This window comes from Narcine bancroftii, chromosome 1, assembly GCF_036971445.1.
Source record: "Narcine bancroftii isolate sNarBan1 chromosome 1, sNarBan1.hap1, whole genome shotgun sequence".
Classification (NCBI taxonomy): domain Eukaryota; kingdom Metazoa; phylum Chordata; class Chondrichthyes; order Torpediniformes; family Narcinidae; genus Narcine; species Narcine bancroftii.
The window spans coordinates 37,874,757-37,892,932 of NC_091469.1; the positions used below are offsets into that span (position 1 = coordinate 37,874,757).

General features: G+C 40.7%; 1 protein-coding gene across 4 annotated transcripts in view; it reads left to right on the forward strand.

Annotated features, from left to right (window-relative positions):
* plgrkt (plasminogen receptor, C-terminal lysine transmembrane protein) overlaps positions 1 to 12,525 on the forward strand; it is a 62,971-nt gene extending 50,446 nt beyond the window's left edge. For all 4 annotated transcript variants that reach the window (XM_069924036.1, XM_069924043.1, XM_069924028.1 and 1 more), the window contains 3 exons: positions 3,106 to 3,236; positions 8,593 to 8,702; positions 12,268 to 12,525. In XM_069924036.1, coding sequence (XP_069780137.1) covers positions 3,106 to 3,236; positions 8,593 to 8,702; positions 12,268 to 12,389 — 363 coding nt within the window. In that variant the 3' untranslated portion in view covers positions 12,390 to 12,525. The remainder of the gene's footprint in view (positions 1 to 3,105; positions 3,237 to 8,592; positions 8,703 to 12,267) is intronic.
* The last annotated feature ends 5,651 nt before the right edge of the window (positions 12,526 to 18,176 follow it).

An 18,176-nucleotide genomic window follows, 5' to 3' on the forward strand; every position in this document is an offset into this window, starting at 1 on the left:
GGCCCTTGCCACCACCCTCAACCAGGAGGGGCGACCCGTCACCTTCATCTCAAGAATCTTCCATGGTTCCGAGCTCAGGCACTCCGCCATTGAAAAAGAGGCCCAAGCGATCATGGAAGCGGTCTGCCACTGGCGTCACTACCTGGCAGGCAGGAGATTCACCCTTCTCACCGACCAGCCTGCAGTGGCATTCATGTTCAGCACCACCCACAAAGGCAAGATCAAAAATGACAAGATCTTGCGCTGAAGAGTTGAGCTAGCAACGTTCAGCTACGACATCCAATACTGACCGGGGAAGTTCAACGACTCCACTGATGCCCTATCCTGGACCTGCGTGTCGGCCCAGGCCGACCAACTGCAGGCTCTCCATGAATCCCTTTGCCACCCGGGCATCACACGCCTCTACCCTTTCATCAAGTTCCGAAACCTCCCATACACCGTCCAGGAAGTCCGGACCATGACTGAGGCATGCCAGGTCTGCGCGGAATGCAAGCCCTGCTTCTTCCACCCATCCCAAACCCATGTAGTGAAGGCCACCTGGCCCTTCAAATGCCTCAATATTGACTTAAAGGGCCCCCTGCCTTCCACGAACCGGAACGTGCAGTGATAGACAAGTACTCCCATTTTCTCTTCACCATCCCGTGCCCAGACACCTCCACGGCCACTCTCATCAGAGCGCTGATGCAAATCTTCACTATGTTCAGCTACCCCACGTTCATTCACAGTGACTGGGGGTCCACCTTCATGAGAGAGGAGCTGCGCCAGTACCTGATCGCAAGGGCATCGCAACTAGTCGCACGACTAGTTACAACCCAAGGGGCAATGGGCAGGTGGAGCGCGAAAACGGGGTGATCTGGAAGGCAGTCCTCCTGGCCCTTAAGTCAAAAGGCTGGTCCATGAACTAATGGCAGGACACCCTCTCCAAGGCGCTCCACGCCATCAGGTCACTCCTGTGCATGGCTGCCAATGAGACACCCCCATGAACGCCTGTTTTCATTCCCCAGAAAATCGGCGACTTGAATCTCTCTCCCAGCGTGGCTCATGTCTGTGGGACCGGTGCTCTTGCGTAAACATGCACGGGCCCACAAGGCCGACCTCCTGGTCGAGCAGGTGTTCCTCCTACACGCCAATCACAACTACACCGACGTCAGGTACCCCAATAACCAGGAGGACACTGTCTCAACCAGGGATCTGGCCTCAGCAGGAGCACCCACCTTGACATAGCAGCCTCCACCGCCCCAGGACAATGTCGGCCGGATGCATCTTCCCCATCTCAAACACTCATTGCACACTCACGCCACGGAGCACGACTTTTCACCCCCGTCCCTCCAACGACTCACGGGCTTGCCGATCCAGGCCACCCACCGCGCCATGTCAACCGCCCCGGCCCCTGTCCTAGCCGTCCCATCTAGCCTTCCCAGCACGTCCTCGCTGACTTTTGACCAGGAACCAACTCTGCAATGGTCACAGAGACTCCAACGGCCGCCGGACCATCTAAACCTGTAAATACACATATACCACATTAGAATGTTGGGAACGTTGGTAACCCCCTCCACCCGGACAATTTCAAAGAAGGGGGTGAATGTGGTGATACACCAATAGCCTACTGCAGGGGGCGATCTCTGTACCTGCAGGATGACCACCGGATGACGGACCACACCTGGCCGGCAGTCAATCAGCTGACCTGAATAGACCTAACTCCACCCAGCCAGCTGTCAATCATCTGCCCCGGGATATAATCCTGAGCCGGCCCCTCCCAAACCAGTCACTCAGGAGTCACCAGTACAGCTACCACTGTAGCAGAGACTTTTAACAATAAATCCTGTGGTACAGTCTTTCTTGAGTTTTGAGCTGCTTACTGCTGCAGCAGGGCATCACAGTGAGGGATTTTGATTGTGTGGAACGAGCAAGTTTATGGTCATTGGTCGGGAGTGTGGAGGCCTTATAATACAAACGTGCTCCTGTACTACTGTACTCTTCCATGATTCTTAGTACAAACCAGATTTATTAATTTACCTATTAATTCTATAACGAGTTCTCCATCAGCTCTAATGAAGCAGATGAGAAATCAATGGTGAATTGTTTCAAGCAGATGTCCCTAGTTTTGATCATACTGACTTAATTTTCACCAAGTAGGTTATTCTTACATTAATCATTATATTGTTTCAATGGAAAATGTAACAAGAACCTAACTGCCAAAGTAATAATATCAACCTTGATGCATTTCTCATCTCTGTGTTCTGGAAGCTGCTGAAATTGGCTTTTGTACTTCCACCAGCGTTGTCTCCGCTCCATCCTCAACATTCATTGGAGCGCTTTCATCCCTAACGTCGAAGTACTCGAGATGGCAGAGGTCGACAGCATCGAGTCCACGCTGCTGAAGATCCAGCTGCGCTGGGTGGGTCACGTCTCCAGAATGGAGGACCATCGCCTTCCCAAGGTCGTGTTATATGGCGAGCTCTCCACTGGCTACCGTGACAGAGGTGCACCAAAGAAAAGGTACAAGGACTGCCTAAAGAAATCTCTTGGTGCCTGCCACATTGATCACCGCCAGTGGGCTGATATCGCCTCAAACCGTGCATCTTGGCGCCTCACAGTTTGGCGGGCAGCAACCTCCTTTGAAGAAGACCGCAGAGCCCACCTCACTGACAAAAGGCAAAGGAGGAAAAACCCAACACCCAACCCCAACCAACCAATTTTCCCCTGCAACCGCTGCAACTGTGTCTGCCTGTCCCACATCGGACTTGTCAGCCACAAACGAGCCTGCAGCTGACGTGGACATTTACCCCCTCCATAAATCTTCGTCCGCGAAGCCAAGCCAAAGAAGACTCAAATAAGATCAGTTTTATTAAAATGAATCATTTGCAAAGTTTCCACGCTTACAATCTTCACAGCATTTGCAATTTTATCTTGTCATTATGACGATGCGTTTCTAGTAATGGAAATGTTCTCGCCACTACAATTGGACCAGCGTTTGTAGATCAAGCAATGGCATATTGAGTAATGGCATATATTCATTGGTTTTATTGGGATAAAGTGAATCTGTTAAATGGGACACACCGTTTACAATATTTTCTGGATTAACCTACTAAATTCCTTTCTCAGCTGGAGAGGCAGATGCTGATGCAGAACGAAATGAGACAGAGACAAGTAGCAATGCAAATTGCATGGTCCCGTGAAATAATAAAGTACTTTGGAACTTTCTTCGGACTTACCACTGTTGGTTTAACAATTGGGTAAGTAGTTTTGATTGTATTGAAATCTCCATATGGCTTAATTGCATGTTTTAGGATAACATGATCCTCTGGGAAAACATACATTAAATACAACTGATCCAGAGATCAGTGAAATATTCAACATGTGACTGTCCCACATCAGCAGTGCAAGTATTAGCCTGCAAAATGTCAACTATCACTGGAAGACAGATAAAAAAATACATTGTCTCAACAATCAAAGCTGCCTCTGCTCCTGTTAGAAGGACCAATGATAAAAGAAACATAAAAGAATGAAATAAATTTTTGCCTTTTTGTTTAATCAAAATTTGAAATTCCAAATGTGGATACAAGGAGTATCGACACAATTTATTGGTTGCCATCACAATGGAGGCCACAGTCTCCTCAGGATATACCACAGGATGACTTAAAATCCATGAGACTCCTGCTAACCATGTGATGTTCAACTGAAGGGAAGTCCAAAGTTAAGAGGGCATGTGGTTGTGTTGTAAAGTGGGTAATTAAGTGGTGTGGGAATTCCCCTTTGCTGGGGCAACTCTCCCAAAGTGTCTTCCTATCCCTGCCTTGTCAGAGACTTTATTAGTACTAAGTATATTAATAAGGCTTTATCTGTAAACTTGGGGGAGGCAGCATTAATTATGACAGTGGCATACAATGATTATGGCGGCTAATGCAACACAGTGATAGCACCAGCAACTGAGTTCCCAATTTAAATTTAAATTTTGTCAGTTATGGGAATTACTTGATTAAAGTGAACTTCACATAATTAAAGACTACAATACGGATTTTTTTTTGAGATTAATTTACATTTTGCACTGTCTTTTGTCTTTTAAGTGATATGTTCTGAATGCAGGTGTATTAGGCATTTGTAAGAGTGAGTCTCAGTCAAATGGAAAATTTGTATTTCCGGCATCTCTGATCTCTGTAGATGAGACTATGGGGATTTTACTGTGTAAGTGCAATGCACAGATACTCTGAAATTCTTAAATAATGTGTACAATTGTGCATAATAAATTTTAGCAATCTGGTAAGACAGGAAAAGATAGTGAGTATAAAAAAAAGGAGAGATAAATATTCGCAGTTGCAGTTAGTGTGGGAAAAAAAGTGATATTTTGTAGTGGTCCTAGGGTAGTTTATGTTTAGGATAAGGAGGTTCAAAAATTGGATAAAAATTGTTCTTGAACATCGAGGGGCAGGATTTCAGGCTTCTTCTGTAACATCTGTCCGAAGGTAGCAGCAAGAAAAGGTTTTGACTAGGGTGATGGGGGTCTTTTATGATGTTGGCCACTTTCTTGAGCCAGCATCTCACATAGATGGATGATAGATTGGAGCCTGAAATGGATTTGGCTAATATTTTCAATGATTCTGTATGATGTGCTGCTCATTGAACTTTGTTGATTACGAAGCTTGTACATCCCAACCTATCGATACAATTTCAGTCAATAATTAATTAGTGGGCATCGCACATATTGCTCATGTCTTTACATGTGCAAAATTTGATGAAGTGATATTTTCATTAGCCTGAATTGCAACAGGAAGTACCGGATTTAAACTCATGGGCAAAACATCAATAAAAAAGGGACTCGAGGAGTCACGTGATGGAGTAGTGGCCGGACATTGAACTCCAGCCCTCTCCAGAAAAGTCGGGAAAAACAAGAGAAAACACAAAGGCACAGAAATAAAAGTTACAGAAAAGTGAGTATAAAGGTGGAAAGAAGATGGCGACAAAAAAAGAAAAGTCGAAAGCAACGGTAAGAAGAGAGGAAGAGAAGACAAAGGAGGAAAAAGGTGAAGGCCTTACCTGTCCGAAGAGGCCCGCTGCGGAGAGAGAAACCCGCTCCCTCAGGTCGGTAAATAATGGACTACAAAAATGGCTCGCAGAGCCGAACAAAAGTGCGCAACCGCGCATGCGCGAAGTTTCGCGCATGCGCGATGCGAATGAAAAAAAACACACCGACGGGAGGGGGGACCAGCTGGGGAGTCGATCTCCACAGCCGGCAACGACAGCTGCAGAACACCTGCAGCAAGAAGAGACCACAGAAGACAATAGAAACAAGATAGAAGAGGAGGAAAGGGCAACAAAGAAACAACAGATGGTCAACCCAGAGGAAGAAGAAGAGGAAGAGTATGGTGAAATAGAAGAAGAAAAGAGAGGCAAGGTAAAGGATATACTTGCTCTTATTAGAGGATACATGGAATCATTTAAAGAATGGCAAACACAGGAATTTAAGGATTTAAGAAAAAGAATAAACAACACAGAGGAGAAAATAATTAAAATGGAGATGACCTTAACAGAAATGGGAAAAAAAATGGACAAGATGGAAGAGCGGGCAGTAGCAGCAGAAATGGAGGTAGAAGACTTAAAAAAGAAATTGGAGAAATCTAATAAAAAAACTAAAGAGACACAAGAACTACTAGCTCAAAAAATAGATACAATGGAAAACCATAACAGAAGAAATAACATAAAGATAGTGGGCCTTAAGGAAGATGAAGAAGGCAAGAATATGAGGGAGTTTATAAAAGAGTGGATCCCTAAGACCCTAGGATGTCCAGAACTACAGCATGAAATGGAAATAGAAAGGGCACATAGAGTATTGGCCTCTAAACCACAACCACAACAAAAACCAAGATCTATTGTAGTAAAATTCCTAAGATATACTACAAGAGAAAAGGTACTGGAGAAGACAATGGAAAAAGTAAGAGAGGGCAACAAACCACTGGAGTATAAAGGGCAAAAAATCTTCATTTATAAGTTTATAAGTTATGAATATAAGTTTTGAACTCCTAAAGAAGAGAAAAGAGTTCAATACAGCAAAGGCGATTTTATGGAAGAAAGGGTATAAATTTATACTAAAGCATCCAGCGGTATTGAAAATATTTATTCCAGGACAGCAAAACAGACTATTCTCGGATCCAGAAGAAGCACGAAAATTTGCAGAACAATTACAAAAATAGACTGAGGGAGGAAGACGGGTAATGAGAGTTAAAATGATCACGACTGATATGTATGTGGGTAAAGACAAAAATAGACTGAGGGATGAAGACAGGTAATGAGAGTAAAAATGATCACGATTGATATGTATGTGGGTAAAGACAAAAATAGACTGAGGGATGAAGACGGGTAATGAGGGTAAGAATGACCACGATTGATATGTATGCGGGTAAAGAGGTATAAGAGTGAATAGAGACAATGGGCATACGTGAAAGTATCTGTAATTAGAGGAAAACATAGATAGTATAGACAAGAATTAATAAGGGAAGGTAATGGAATAGAGAGAATAAGGAGGGAATTAAAAGAGTGACCTTTGTGACATATGAAAAGTGAAATCTTTTCTGGGGGGGGCTGGGTGGGGGAAAAGAGCGGTCACTGCAAAATCAGTTGACGCTTGCGAGTGGATTCGCAAATCCAAATGGAGAGGGGAGATGTGGTTGTCCGACAAGGGATAAAGGACAACTCAGGAGTGGAAGGGGAATTGGGGATAAAGAAGATAGAAATAGGAGAATAAGGAAAATGTTGGATGTTGTAGGAATGTTGTCTGGTAAAGAGTTGAAAATAAGAAAACAGAAATGGAAAAGGAGGAAAGGTAATGATGGAAAAACGGAAAGAGAAGATAAACAAAATATAAAAGGGCTACGCTGAACTATATGTCTTTAAATATTAATGGAATACATAACCAAATTAAAAGGAAGAAACTACCAAATTTAAATGAATAAATGTATTCCATTAGAAAAAAATAACATATTGGTTAAGAAATAATATTGAAATATTCGAACAAGTATAGGAGCCTTACATTAAATACAATAGCGAAAACCTACCGGGGACAAACATTACCTAAGTTGATGGAAGGAGAAGGAAAGAAAAGAATGGACTCAGTAGAATTTCTGGTGTAATTTTGTTGAATGACAACATTGTCTGACTGGATTAATGCAACCTAGATTGTATACCTAAAATGGATGAGAGGGGGGGGGTGGGGGGGTGGTTTGGGAGGAAAGGGGGGGGGGGAGAAAAAGTCACTGTATATGTGTGAAAAGAAATAGTGTATATCATGGCTAATGTGATTTATGGTGTGAAAAATAAAAAAAATTAAAAAAAAATAAAAAAAATTAAAAAAAAAGGGACTCAAATGACTGAAAATATACCCAAAAATCACATCTTTTGTGGTACTCAGGCCTACAAATTGACATGTTGGATTTAAAAGTGATGTAACAGAAAGTAGATTAGTTTTTTTTTTAAAAGTTTTAAATGGAATGTTAGGGGGAACTTCTTCAGGCAGAGAGTGGTAAGAGTGTGGAACGAGCTGCAACCTGAAATGGTAAATGTGGGTTCAATCCTGATATTTAGGAAAAATTTGGATAGGTACATTTATGGGAGGAGTCTGAAAGGCTACAGTCTAGGTGCAGATCAATGGGACTGCCAGAGAATAGTTTGTCACAGACTAGATTGGCCAAAGGGCCTGCCTCTATGCTGTAGTTTTCTATGGGTTCTAAGGCTTTGAAGGAATTAGAATGTATAGTGGTGATAATTTCAGATTGCCATTGACAACCCTTTTTGTAAACTGATGTCCTGCATGAAACTTATCCTGACCTATATTTGCCTACACATGTAGTGTCACTCATCCATCCTACTTCAAGGATGATTACTAGAAAGCTGTGGGCATTGATCTTGTCAATAAATAATAATTAATAAAGCTAAAAAATCAATCTGCCATGTTTTTGGATGTCATGACATAGCTCTGTGTTGTTCATGAAAGCTCTGAAATGATCTTTGAATTTCATTGATTGTGGTTGAAAAGCAGTATTGTTGGTGTCCCCTCGAATGTAATCACTTCCACTTTCCAGAAACAGTGGAATTATTAGTGGATTCCTTGCTGGTACCAGCCCACAGCCAAGTCTTCTTCAACACTTAAAGACACACCACCCCAGCAGATCCTTCCAGATGCCTGGAATCCCTATGATCACTCTGCCCAATCTTGCATGCTGAAGGAAGAAGAGATAAAGTCCAGTAGATTATAGATAGCTTCCCGAATGAGGAACAAACAGCAGACTTTGAGATGTCACAGAGATTAGTAGAGGAATCATCCAAGGTAATGTTAGTTACAGAGATAATTCAGGAGAATGGGACTATGTCCAAATGCAGCATGGACATAGTTGGCCGAAGGGACTGTTTCTGTGCTCCTAAGTCAATGATCCTTTAAGCTAAGTTGAGTGTCTGGTCCTAGGTTACTCGGAATATGTCTTTTGCACCTCCTTCTGAACCACTCCAATATTATGCATGAAGAGTGTTCAGCACAGATTTTTAGAAGGAGTTACAAGCATTTTGGATATCTAAAATTTGTCCTGGGTTGTTTACTTTGTTCAGAGCCATGAAAAAGAAGTCTCCAAGGTTTCTGGTACCTATTGTTCCCCTGAGCTTCATTTTAGCGTATCAATATGACGTGGCATATGGAACTTTAATGATGAGAATGAAAGGTAAGATGAATCAATTGTGTAGCTATAACTTTATTGGCTCAGTGAAGGGTTGGGGTTATTTCTGCTGATGTTCAGAATGAGTTAATAAGTGTGAGGTTACAAAGGGTTTTGTAATTTTGTTCAAGCTTGTACATTGGATTAATGAGTAAAATTCTTTGTAACTGATCACAAGTTGAGTATTTAAAGATCATAAAGATGAAATTGAAATGTGTTAGCACAAACCAACCAAATTAAGAAAACAAAAATCTCCCATTACAAAAAAAACAGAAAAAATATGTTGGATTAACTCAGAGCATTTAAATTTTCAAACTGTAGTTTCACTACTATTAAAATATTCAAAATTCTCACTGATCTTCAATCAATAATTTGCTAACTCTGGTCTTCAGAAAATAAGCTTGACTTTCAAAGTAAACTGATGTAATTCTTTTCAATACCGAGATTAGTCAAAGGCACGTATGAGTTGCTAAAGTGAGTGGCTCTACATTGGTGAGACCAAACACAGATTAGGCGACGCTTCAGCTCCTGGTTGCAAGCCATTTAAATTCCCATCACCATTCCCACATTTGGTTTTCTGCCTCTTTTGTTGACAGAGTAAGTCAAAACATAAACTTGAGAAACAACACAGCTTATTCCTTTCGGACAACCTTAAACCCAAAGTCACAAACATTGAATTTTTCAATGTTCGGTAACCCTCATCTCCACCTGGTTCTATTGTTAGTATTTTTCCTTTACGTATTCCTATTCTCATTTTTCCTTCTAACCTCTCCCCTACCCCTTCTTAGTGGTTTCTCCCCCCACACACCCCTCACCTCTCCCAACTATCCAGTATCCTGTCACCTCTTGACTCCTCCCCAGCCCATCGACCATTATTTTTCCCTTATTTATGCACTTGATATCTCCCATAACCTTTTTAGCTCCATTTCTAACTATGGATACTGCCTGATCCACAGAGTCCCACCAGCCTCACTTTGATCACATAGCTAGAAATAGGAGATGGCCACTCAACCCTTGAGCTTGCTCTGGCATTTAATAAGATTACAGTCTGCTAATAATCTTAACCCTGCATTCCTGCCTAGAACCCATTAATCTTTCTCCTTATTGCCTGTTTGTTTGTTTATTTATTTTATTTGTTTATTTCCACTCTGCCTTACAAATATTTTAAATTTAGACATACAAGCCCTTCCACCCTACGATCCCATGCTGCCCAATTCACCTGGTACGTTTTGAAAGGTGGGAGGAAACCCAAGTGCCCAGGGGAAATCCATGTAGACACAGGGAGAACATAGGAACTCTTTATAGACAGTGCTGGATTCGAATGTTAACTGTGCTGCCTCTCTGCTTCTGTAACCCTTTGAGAGAAGAGAGCCAAGCAAAAAAAAAAGCCACATTCTTGTGTTAAATGGATGACCCCACATTCCAGACTCTCCTATTAGAACTGATATTACTTTCACATTCAGGACTCCTCAGGATCTTGTATATTTTAATCAAGTCCCCTTTTACACATCTTAAACTCCAATGCAAGCCTCACCCTTCCATTATAAAAGAAGCTGCCCATTCCGGGTGCTACTCCAACTAATCTCCTTTGAACAGCTTCAAATATACTTAAATCGCATGGTAGTTAGTGAAATGATGTTACAGGGCCAGTGACCCGATTTTTGAATCTACTGCTGTCGGTAAGGAGTGTGCATGCTCTCTGACTGCTTGGGTTTCCTTCTGGATGCACTGGTTTGCTCACACACTCCAAAGACATTTGGGCTAGAACGTTAATTGTTAACATGGGTGTAATTTGATGTTGCGGGCCATAAGGGCCTGTGGCCTGTTACCATGCTGTACCTCTATATCTAAATCTGTAAAATCATGATTTAAATAAGGAGATCATTTAGACCAGTCATTGTCAATGGGGCCTTACAGCCCCCCTGTGGGGGGGGGGGGGGGGGGAGGGGGGGCACAGCACATTCAAGCTAAACTTTTATTTTCTTTTCTCTGTATGTAACATACAAAAGAAACCAAAGCTTGACTGCTTCAGAGTGAAGAGAGCCATTAACTGTGAACAGAGTCCTAAGAAGGCCAAAGCCAAAAAAAAAGCTAAAAATGGCTGATTTAGAGTAGATAGTCCTGATCTCACATATCCCTATGCAAGTGACACATAACTACTATTTTATTCCCTAGGCAATAATCCAAAAATTTGATTGACTTTATTTTTTATTTGCTGTACCTGTGTACCAACCTTTGTGAATTATGCTTTAGGACTCCCAGATCCCTCTGTGTCTCAATTCTCTATAATCCCTCACAATTTTGATAATATGCTGGGTTTCTTTTTCTTGCCTAAATGGACAATTTCACTATTTCCCACATTATACACTATTTGTCAGATTATGGTTCACTCATTTAACTTGCATATTATATTCATTTGTATCCACCTCAAGTTTTCATGCCTGACTTTCTTTCCTTTCTCTGATTTTTTAAAAAAATGTAGCAATTACACTGTCATTTTTAAAAGTTGAGGCCCTATTAATGATCCCTGCAACACATCTTCCCAACCATTAAAAGACCCATGTATGCCCACTCTGTCTCCAATCTAGCCAATCTTGTACCCACATGAATATTGTTACCACCTGCAACTTGAGCTTGTATTTTTCATAATAATTTTTGATGTGATGCCTTGTCAAATACTTTCCATAGATCAGTACATCCACTGATTTCCCCTTTACCATAGCTTATGTTACTTCTTCAAAGAACTCCAAAACTTTGGTCAAACATGAATTCCCTTTTACAAGACAATTTGAGTTTTTCAAAATGCTCTGCTGTCCCTCTTAAATAACATCACCACATTTTCCCTGCAGCAGGTGTTAGTCTAAGATGAGGCTTGCAGAACCAAGGTGATTGGATGAATCAGGAGAAAGACCATTCATGATCTACTTGAAGCTAACTTTGAATTTTTGAAATAGGTTATTAAATGATAAAATTTGCATTCAGCTTTGGTATTGAGACCTTTACTGGTCTCATTTTATTGGCTCAAGTATGTTGCTTTTTGAAATACCTCTAAAAGTTTAACTTTCAAAAACTATTCCTGTCAGAGAGTCACAGTGTGGGGAACTGGCCTTTCAGCCCAACTCCTCCATGACGGAAGGTGGCAGTCTGGGATAATTCTAATTTGACTGTCAATTCTTCAACTTTCGATATTGATTCCAGTCTGTATTCAAGTTGCTTGTATTTATAAAGCTTTGTTTACTTTTCAGCCAGTTATATTAAGTATATCACCAATGTTGTAATAATAAGATCATTGACCTTTTCCACTGACTGATTCATGCCTCATAAAATAATAAGATTGTTGCATTATTTCTAAAGTTGTACAATTTGTCTTCATGCCATGGCTACCACTTTCAGATTGTATCACCATAAGAAGTGTTCAAAACTTATTAGGAAAGGCATTGTGTGTGGATTTGTCCAATATGAAAGCAGTCACAGATCTATGTGTCATTTTTTTCAATTAAAAAATAACTTTTGCTGGTTGTTAAACATCTGGCAAAATATGGATTGTCTCTGTCACAATTTTATCTTCCAGATGAGGCAGAAAACATAATTGATACAGAGAGAACACGACTTGAGATGCCAAAGGGAGTGCCAACATTTGAAGTCATTGAGAAAGCAAGGAGGGCTCGGAGTACATTTTTCATTAATAAGTAGATCTAAAAAAAAGACCCAAGGTGCAGAATGTGAATCAATGAGCAAGAATGTATGAATAGAACACAATTGTTCCTGTATGGATCTCTTAAATCAACCTGCAGCTTTTGGCTTCAATAAATTATCCATTCTTAATAAAGCTTCAAATATTGGGGAGCGTTTTATTTTAACCATCCAGCTAAGTGTGCATGAAGAAATGTGGTAAATTCCACCTCTTGAGGAGAAGCTTGAGAAATACCCAGTTCAATCAGGAAATAGCAGACCATCTGTTCTTTTTGTATACTGTTCGATACTTTGATCTGCTGCCTGTTTTTCCATGATTATAGGGTTTCTTTACTACTTTTGGTACTACTTTTAATCTTTTAAGCTTGGCACTACCAATAACTCTTTTGCTTAACCAGGATGTAGATTCTTCCCTTTGAAACATACCTTTCTTGTTGAAATGTTTCTGTTCTGTTTATTCTAAGAGATTCCCTTACATATCTGCCACTGCTTCTTGACTGAATCATCCTACAATCTAATTTGCGAGTTCACTTTAGCCATTGTTGCTCTCCTACTTTTTCTCGATGCTTTGATAACACCTTTTACCCAGGTGTGTCTTACTTTCAACATGAACAGAAAGACACGGGTTGGATCTTGGTGCAAACACATCGCAAATCTTTGGGTCATGTTTTTCGAATTCTGAAAGGGAAAACATCTGTTACCCAAAGAGCTGCAATGCAAGGGGCATCTGCATTATTAATCGTCCAGTGGAAATGAATTTGAAACTTCTACTTTTGCTCTATGCTCCGGCGTGAGAGTAAGTAAAACTCTGCCTCTTTTAGTTGCTTGAAGATGTCAAATCCTTTCTGTGAGAGTTGGGAAAGAGAAATGAGGTAGGCAGTTTGGGATTAAATAAAACCAAAAAAAATCACAGGAACATTTTTTTTAAATAGAGCAATGCAAATACTGACTTTGGAACAATTTTCGAAACGAATTGGTCTTTCTGGGGCAATAAAGTGATGAGGGCAGTTGATTGATCTGTCGACCAACCCGCTCCACTCTCTTCCCCCAGGAATTTTGCATGGAAACAACCCTTTTCAGCCATAAATTTCAAAAAGACATGTCTTTGTCAGATGCGGCTCCCATGAGACACAACCGAACTGGAGTGTTCCTGAACCCAGCCATATTTCTTCATTACTGGTGTTAATTCAGAAGTATGAATTCTTGTGAGCTGAGCACTGCATGCAAAAGGTAGCTGCGCAATAAAGACATGCCTGCTTCCATTCTGGAGTAAAATAAAAGGCCTTTTCTTTGATGAAGAGGATTCAGGAATGTTACAATAATTAATGTGGAAGAGAGGTGGTGGCTAATTCAAAGTATGTAGGATGTGAGAAGGTACAACTAATTAGATTAATAGATGTCATCCATGAAATCAAATCCAAGCAGCCTTCTACCAAGATAACAGTGCTTAATAAAAAGGTTCTGGGAAATGTGTTAGCATTGCAGTTAGCATCTGGAATAAGACTGAGACAAAACAATGATAAACATGGTTAGGATTTATTCCTGAAAGAAATTGTTGGTTAAATATAGTTAAATAAATAGATCGGTGATTACTAAAAGCTCTGCATTTCAATGCACAGTACCTAGTATGGGAGTTTCTATGCACATAATAGAGAGTAGGCAGACAACCTTAGAAAAGCTAGTTGTTTCAGAAGCAGCCCATGTTAAGGCCCTTAATATAGAAGCTGTTAAAATCAAACTCTTTGTAAATATGAGCATTGAAAATATTACTTCCTGAACAGAATCATGAACTGGAGGCCAACAAAAATGTTAGACTGCCTTCGTATCGGAATAAGCTTTGCCCACAGATGAATGCATGTGGTCTAACCCATTAATCTATATAGAGCTTCCTGATTATCTGTTTGTATGCAAGATTACGAGTTGAATTGATCTACTCATGCAGAGAGAAGGGCAGCTATCTTGGGAGTTCCCCACTTACCAGGCTCCACCCACAAAGGTAATTTTTATTAGTGTAATAGATTTAATCATTAAACATAATTACAGAGATGGCAAAGTTTGTCGGCATGGTCCCCATTATTGTGCCTAGATGTCTGGTATCTTGTTGACTAGGCATCCACACAAAGCTTGGAAAGTGCACATGAATGGATCAATGGGTGGATCAATATATCATGCAAAACTGATTTGATGCCAACACCTTCATATTAGTGCATGGTGCAGTATTTCACATCCTCTTAGACCACCACAGACGTCTTCAAGGAGAGCTTGCGAACTTGATCCAGACTTCAGTGCTCCCGCACAATCCAGTTACAAAAAAAAAGCAGATTGGTAAACATTTTATCGCAGATCAGTAAAGTGGAGGAATAGCCATTGGTCACACAGATCAAGCCAAACTGCTGGAGGAGGATGAGAAAGAAAAAAAATAATTTTCAGCAGATGGCAACACTACATTTGTAGGTTTAAGGAAAATTATCCACTCTGAACCTTATTTCAGTTTCAACTGAACCTCCCACCTTTTCCAGCAACAACTTCAACTCCCAATAAAGCGAGATTTGCCAAGTCACCACATCTATGAACTATGTACATATATTTTTTTAATGTGTGTGTGTGTGTGTGTGTGTATATATATAATATAGAGATTGTTCCTGACAGGAGCTGTAGATGTTTGTAACATCCGGATGTGTGTTCATCACAGTTGTATATACAAAGAGTGATGTCCTCATTTTATTCCCTCTTGCCAGAACATGCAAATAGTGATTCACAAAGACTACAGTTTCCTGTGACTGCTGGACAGTTAACCCTGAAATGTATCAAAACAAAAGAGATTCCACTTCCTCGGTTACTGTGCGTCAGGTCATCTTGTAGCAGTCAAATGCCTTTATACTGTTGCAGAGCACCATCTGCAATTTGGCTGCAAAGAAAAGGAGAAGGAGGAGAAGGGGAAAGAGAGGGAAAGGAATAGGGAGAGAATTTAAAAAAAGGAACGGGTAGCGTCTACCACTGCTGTCTGCATGAGTAATTCATCTAACTGGTATACCAATGAATACCCCTTCTCCATTTACCAATAGTGCCCACCATCTCTTCTTGATGTTATAGATTATTACATCATCTTCTGAGTCAAAGCACAAAATTAACAGTTGACAAAAAAATTAACTAAAATTCCTTATCTAATTAATACATCTGCAATTCTAAAATACTTAAAGTAATAAAACGGTCCCACTGCACAGAAATGTTAATCACTCAACTGTTGCATCTTGCATGTTCTTTACTCCTCCATTTGATGTAACTTGGCTAAATTGTAGAACATATTATCATTCATAAGGAAAAACTACTTGGTGTCTTGGCAGACTAAAAAGGGGGATAAATCCTAGGACCTGATGAAATATATCAAAGGCTGCTATGGGAGGCAAGGGAAAACAGAATTGTTTAAATCTTGACTGACCTAGGTGAGGTACCAGATGACAGGAGGACAACGTATGTGAAATCCTGATTCAAGAAGACAATATGGATGATCTAGATTATTGCAGACCTTTAAGTTCAACATCAGTGCTACTGGGAAAGCACAATAACTACACGTGGCTGAAAACTTGAGCAAACAAAGAGAAGCTGGAGGAACTCAGCAGGTCAAGCAACATCGATGGATAGAAAATGGTCAGTCAACACTTCACATTGACTGATAATTTCCAACCATGAATGCTGCCTGACCAGTTGAGTTCCTCCAGCTTATCTCCATCATTGGTACTGTTACGAGCCCAGAGGACTTTAAAACCCAGCAGCAATAGTTATTCACCAAGACAAATGTTACTCAAACAAAAGTTGTTTTTAATTGTCTTTAAACATGAAAACAGAATCACATTTTAACTTATCACTATTGACTTAACTAACCTAACTTAACCCCATTCTAATTCTAAGCACGTGTATGTAATGTGTGTGTAAGTTCAGAAAAGTTCTTTGATTCAGTCCAATCTCACCTCATTCCTCCAAGTTCACTGGTTGCAGGCAATTCTTATATTGTGCACAGAATTTAACATTTATAAAGTTCACCAGGCTTTGGTGCTTGAAAGGTAAATGGGTACTGCTCAGGAAGGTTCTTGTTGGTTTTCAGAGAGAGATTCATTGTTCACTGGACACCCACAACTGATTCCTTTTTAATCAGCCACTTCAGTGTCTTACCGAAGAAATTTGCCCCCTCAGGGTTCTCCAGATGATAACCTTTTTGTTTCTCTTATTGCAAGTGAAACATTAGGCACCCAGTCCTCTCCTCTTGCATGAACCACAAGGGCTTACACCAGGCTGAACTAAGCATTCACAACCCGTCTTCCAAATGGGGTTTTCCACAAGCTTTCCAAGGTGTCCTGTTCCAGTCCCAACTGCTGCAGTTGACTATACAACTGCAGAACTGAAATCCCTCTGTCTCAGAGAGAAAACCTATTTTCCCCTCTCTGCTTGCAAAACCACATGATCCTCTTAGAACAGCAAGTTTCACTTCAGACAGTCTGCAGCTCCAACAAGTTCTTTCATCTGTTGCCTTTTTGTAAACAACAATCCATTAGTGAAGTCTCTTGGGCACTCACCAAAGCTTTTGTAAAGACTCTTGGCGCCGATATGTCTAGCATGAGCAGAGCTCCAGTATTTTAAATAAGATCTGTTTTAAAGTGTTTGTATGTGACCGACACTAAAAAACCTGCCCCAATTTATCTCCCAAAAACATATCTATATTCAATACAAACACAAAATAATCGGTCACAGTACTTATATTGGAATAAAAATCCTGAGGGAACAGATTAATCTGCATGTGGAAAGGCATGGTTAAATCAAAGATAATCAGCCTCGTGACACAAGACTTCAAATGCTGGAATCTGCAGCAAAATCAATCTGTTGGAAGAACTCGAGGGTAAAGCAACATCAATGGCAGAAAAAAATAATTCCTGTGGTGATACAACCACTACACTGACCACACTCCTACCAGTCTACTGCAGGGGGCAACCACTGTACCTGCAGGAAGGCAACCTGGGAGGCTGGCACCACTTTCCTTCTGTCAATCACAGGCCTTTATGAAGACTCGAGCCAACCCCTTTGGGAACAGAAAGACATGTGGAGCCACCAGTATACTGAGACCTGGTGTGTACGTTTAAGCTAATTAAAGCCTGTTGTACAGTCTGTGGACTTTGTGTCAGAATTATTTGTGCAGCAGCGCTCACAATGTTTCCAACTCAAAACATTGACCATTCTTTTTCTCCCAATGATGCTGCTCGAACCACTGAGGTCCTCCAGCAGATTGTTTTTAATTAAACTGGTTTTGTTCAGATGAGATCTGGACAATTCAAATGAATTTTTCAAATAGAGACCAAATTGTATTGGATGGAACAGTGCAGTTGACATAGACCATGTGGATTTTAGTAAGGCTGCTCGTGGAAGCTTGACCCAAAATGTTAGAGCCCATAGAATCCAGGGAACATTAGCCAAGTGGATCCAAAAATAATTTGGTAATAGGAAGTAGTGTTGTTTTTGTGAATGAAAACCTGCAATCAGTCGTGTACCACTGGAATCAGTGTTGGGGCTCTTGCTGTTCATTGCATAGATTAAAGATTTGTATATAAACATAGGAGGTGTGATTAACATTTATGCTGGTGATGCAACAATTGGTTACATAAAACATTACAGCACAGTACAAGCCCTTTGGCTCTCAATGTTGTGTTGCCCTATATACTCCTACCCCATAACCTTCTACGTTTTTTCATTCACATGCCTGTCAAAATCTCTTAAATGCCCCTAAAATATTTCATCCTC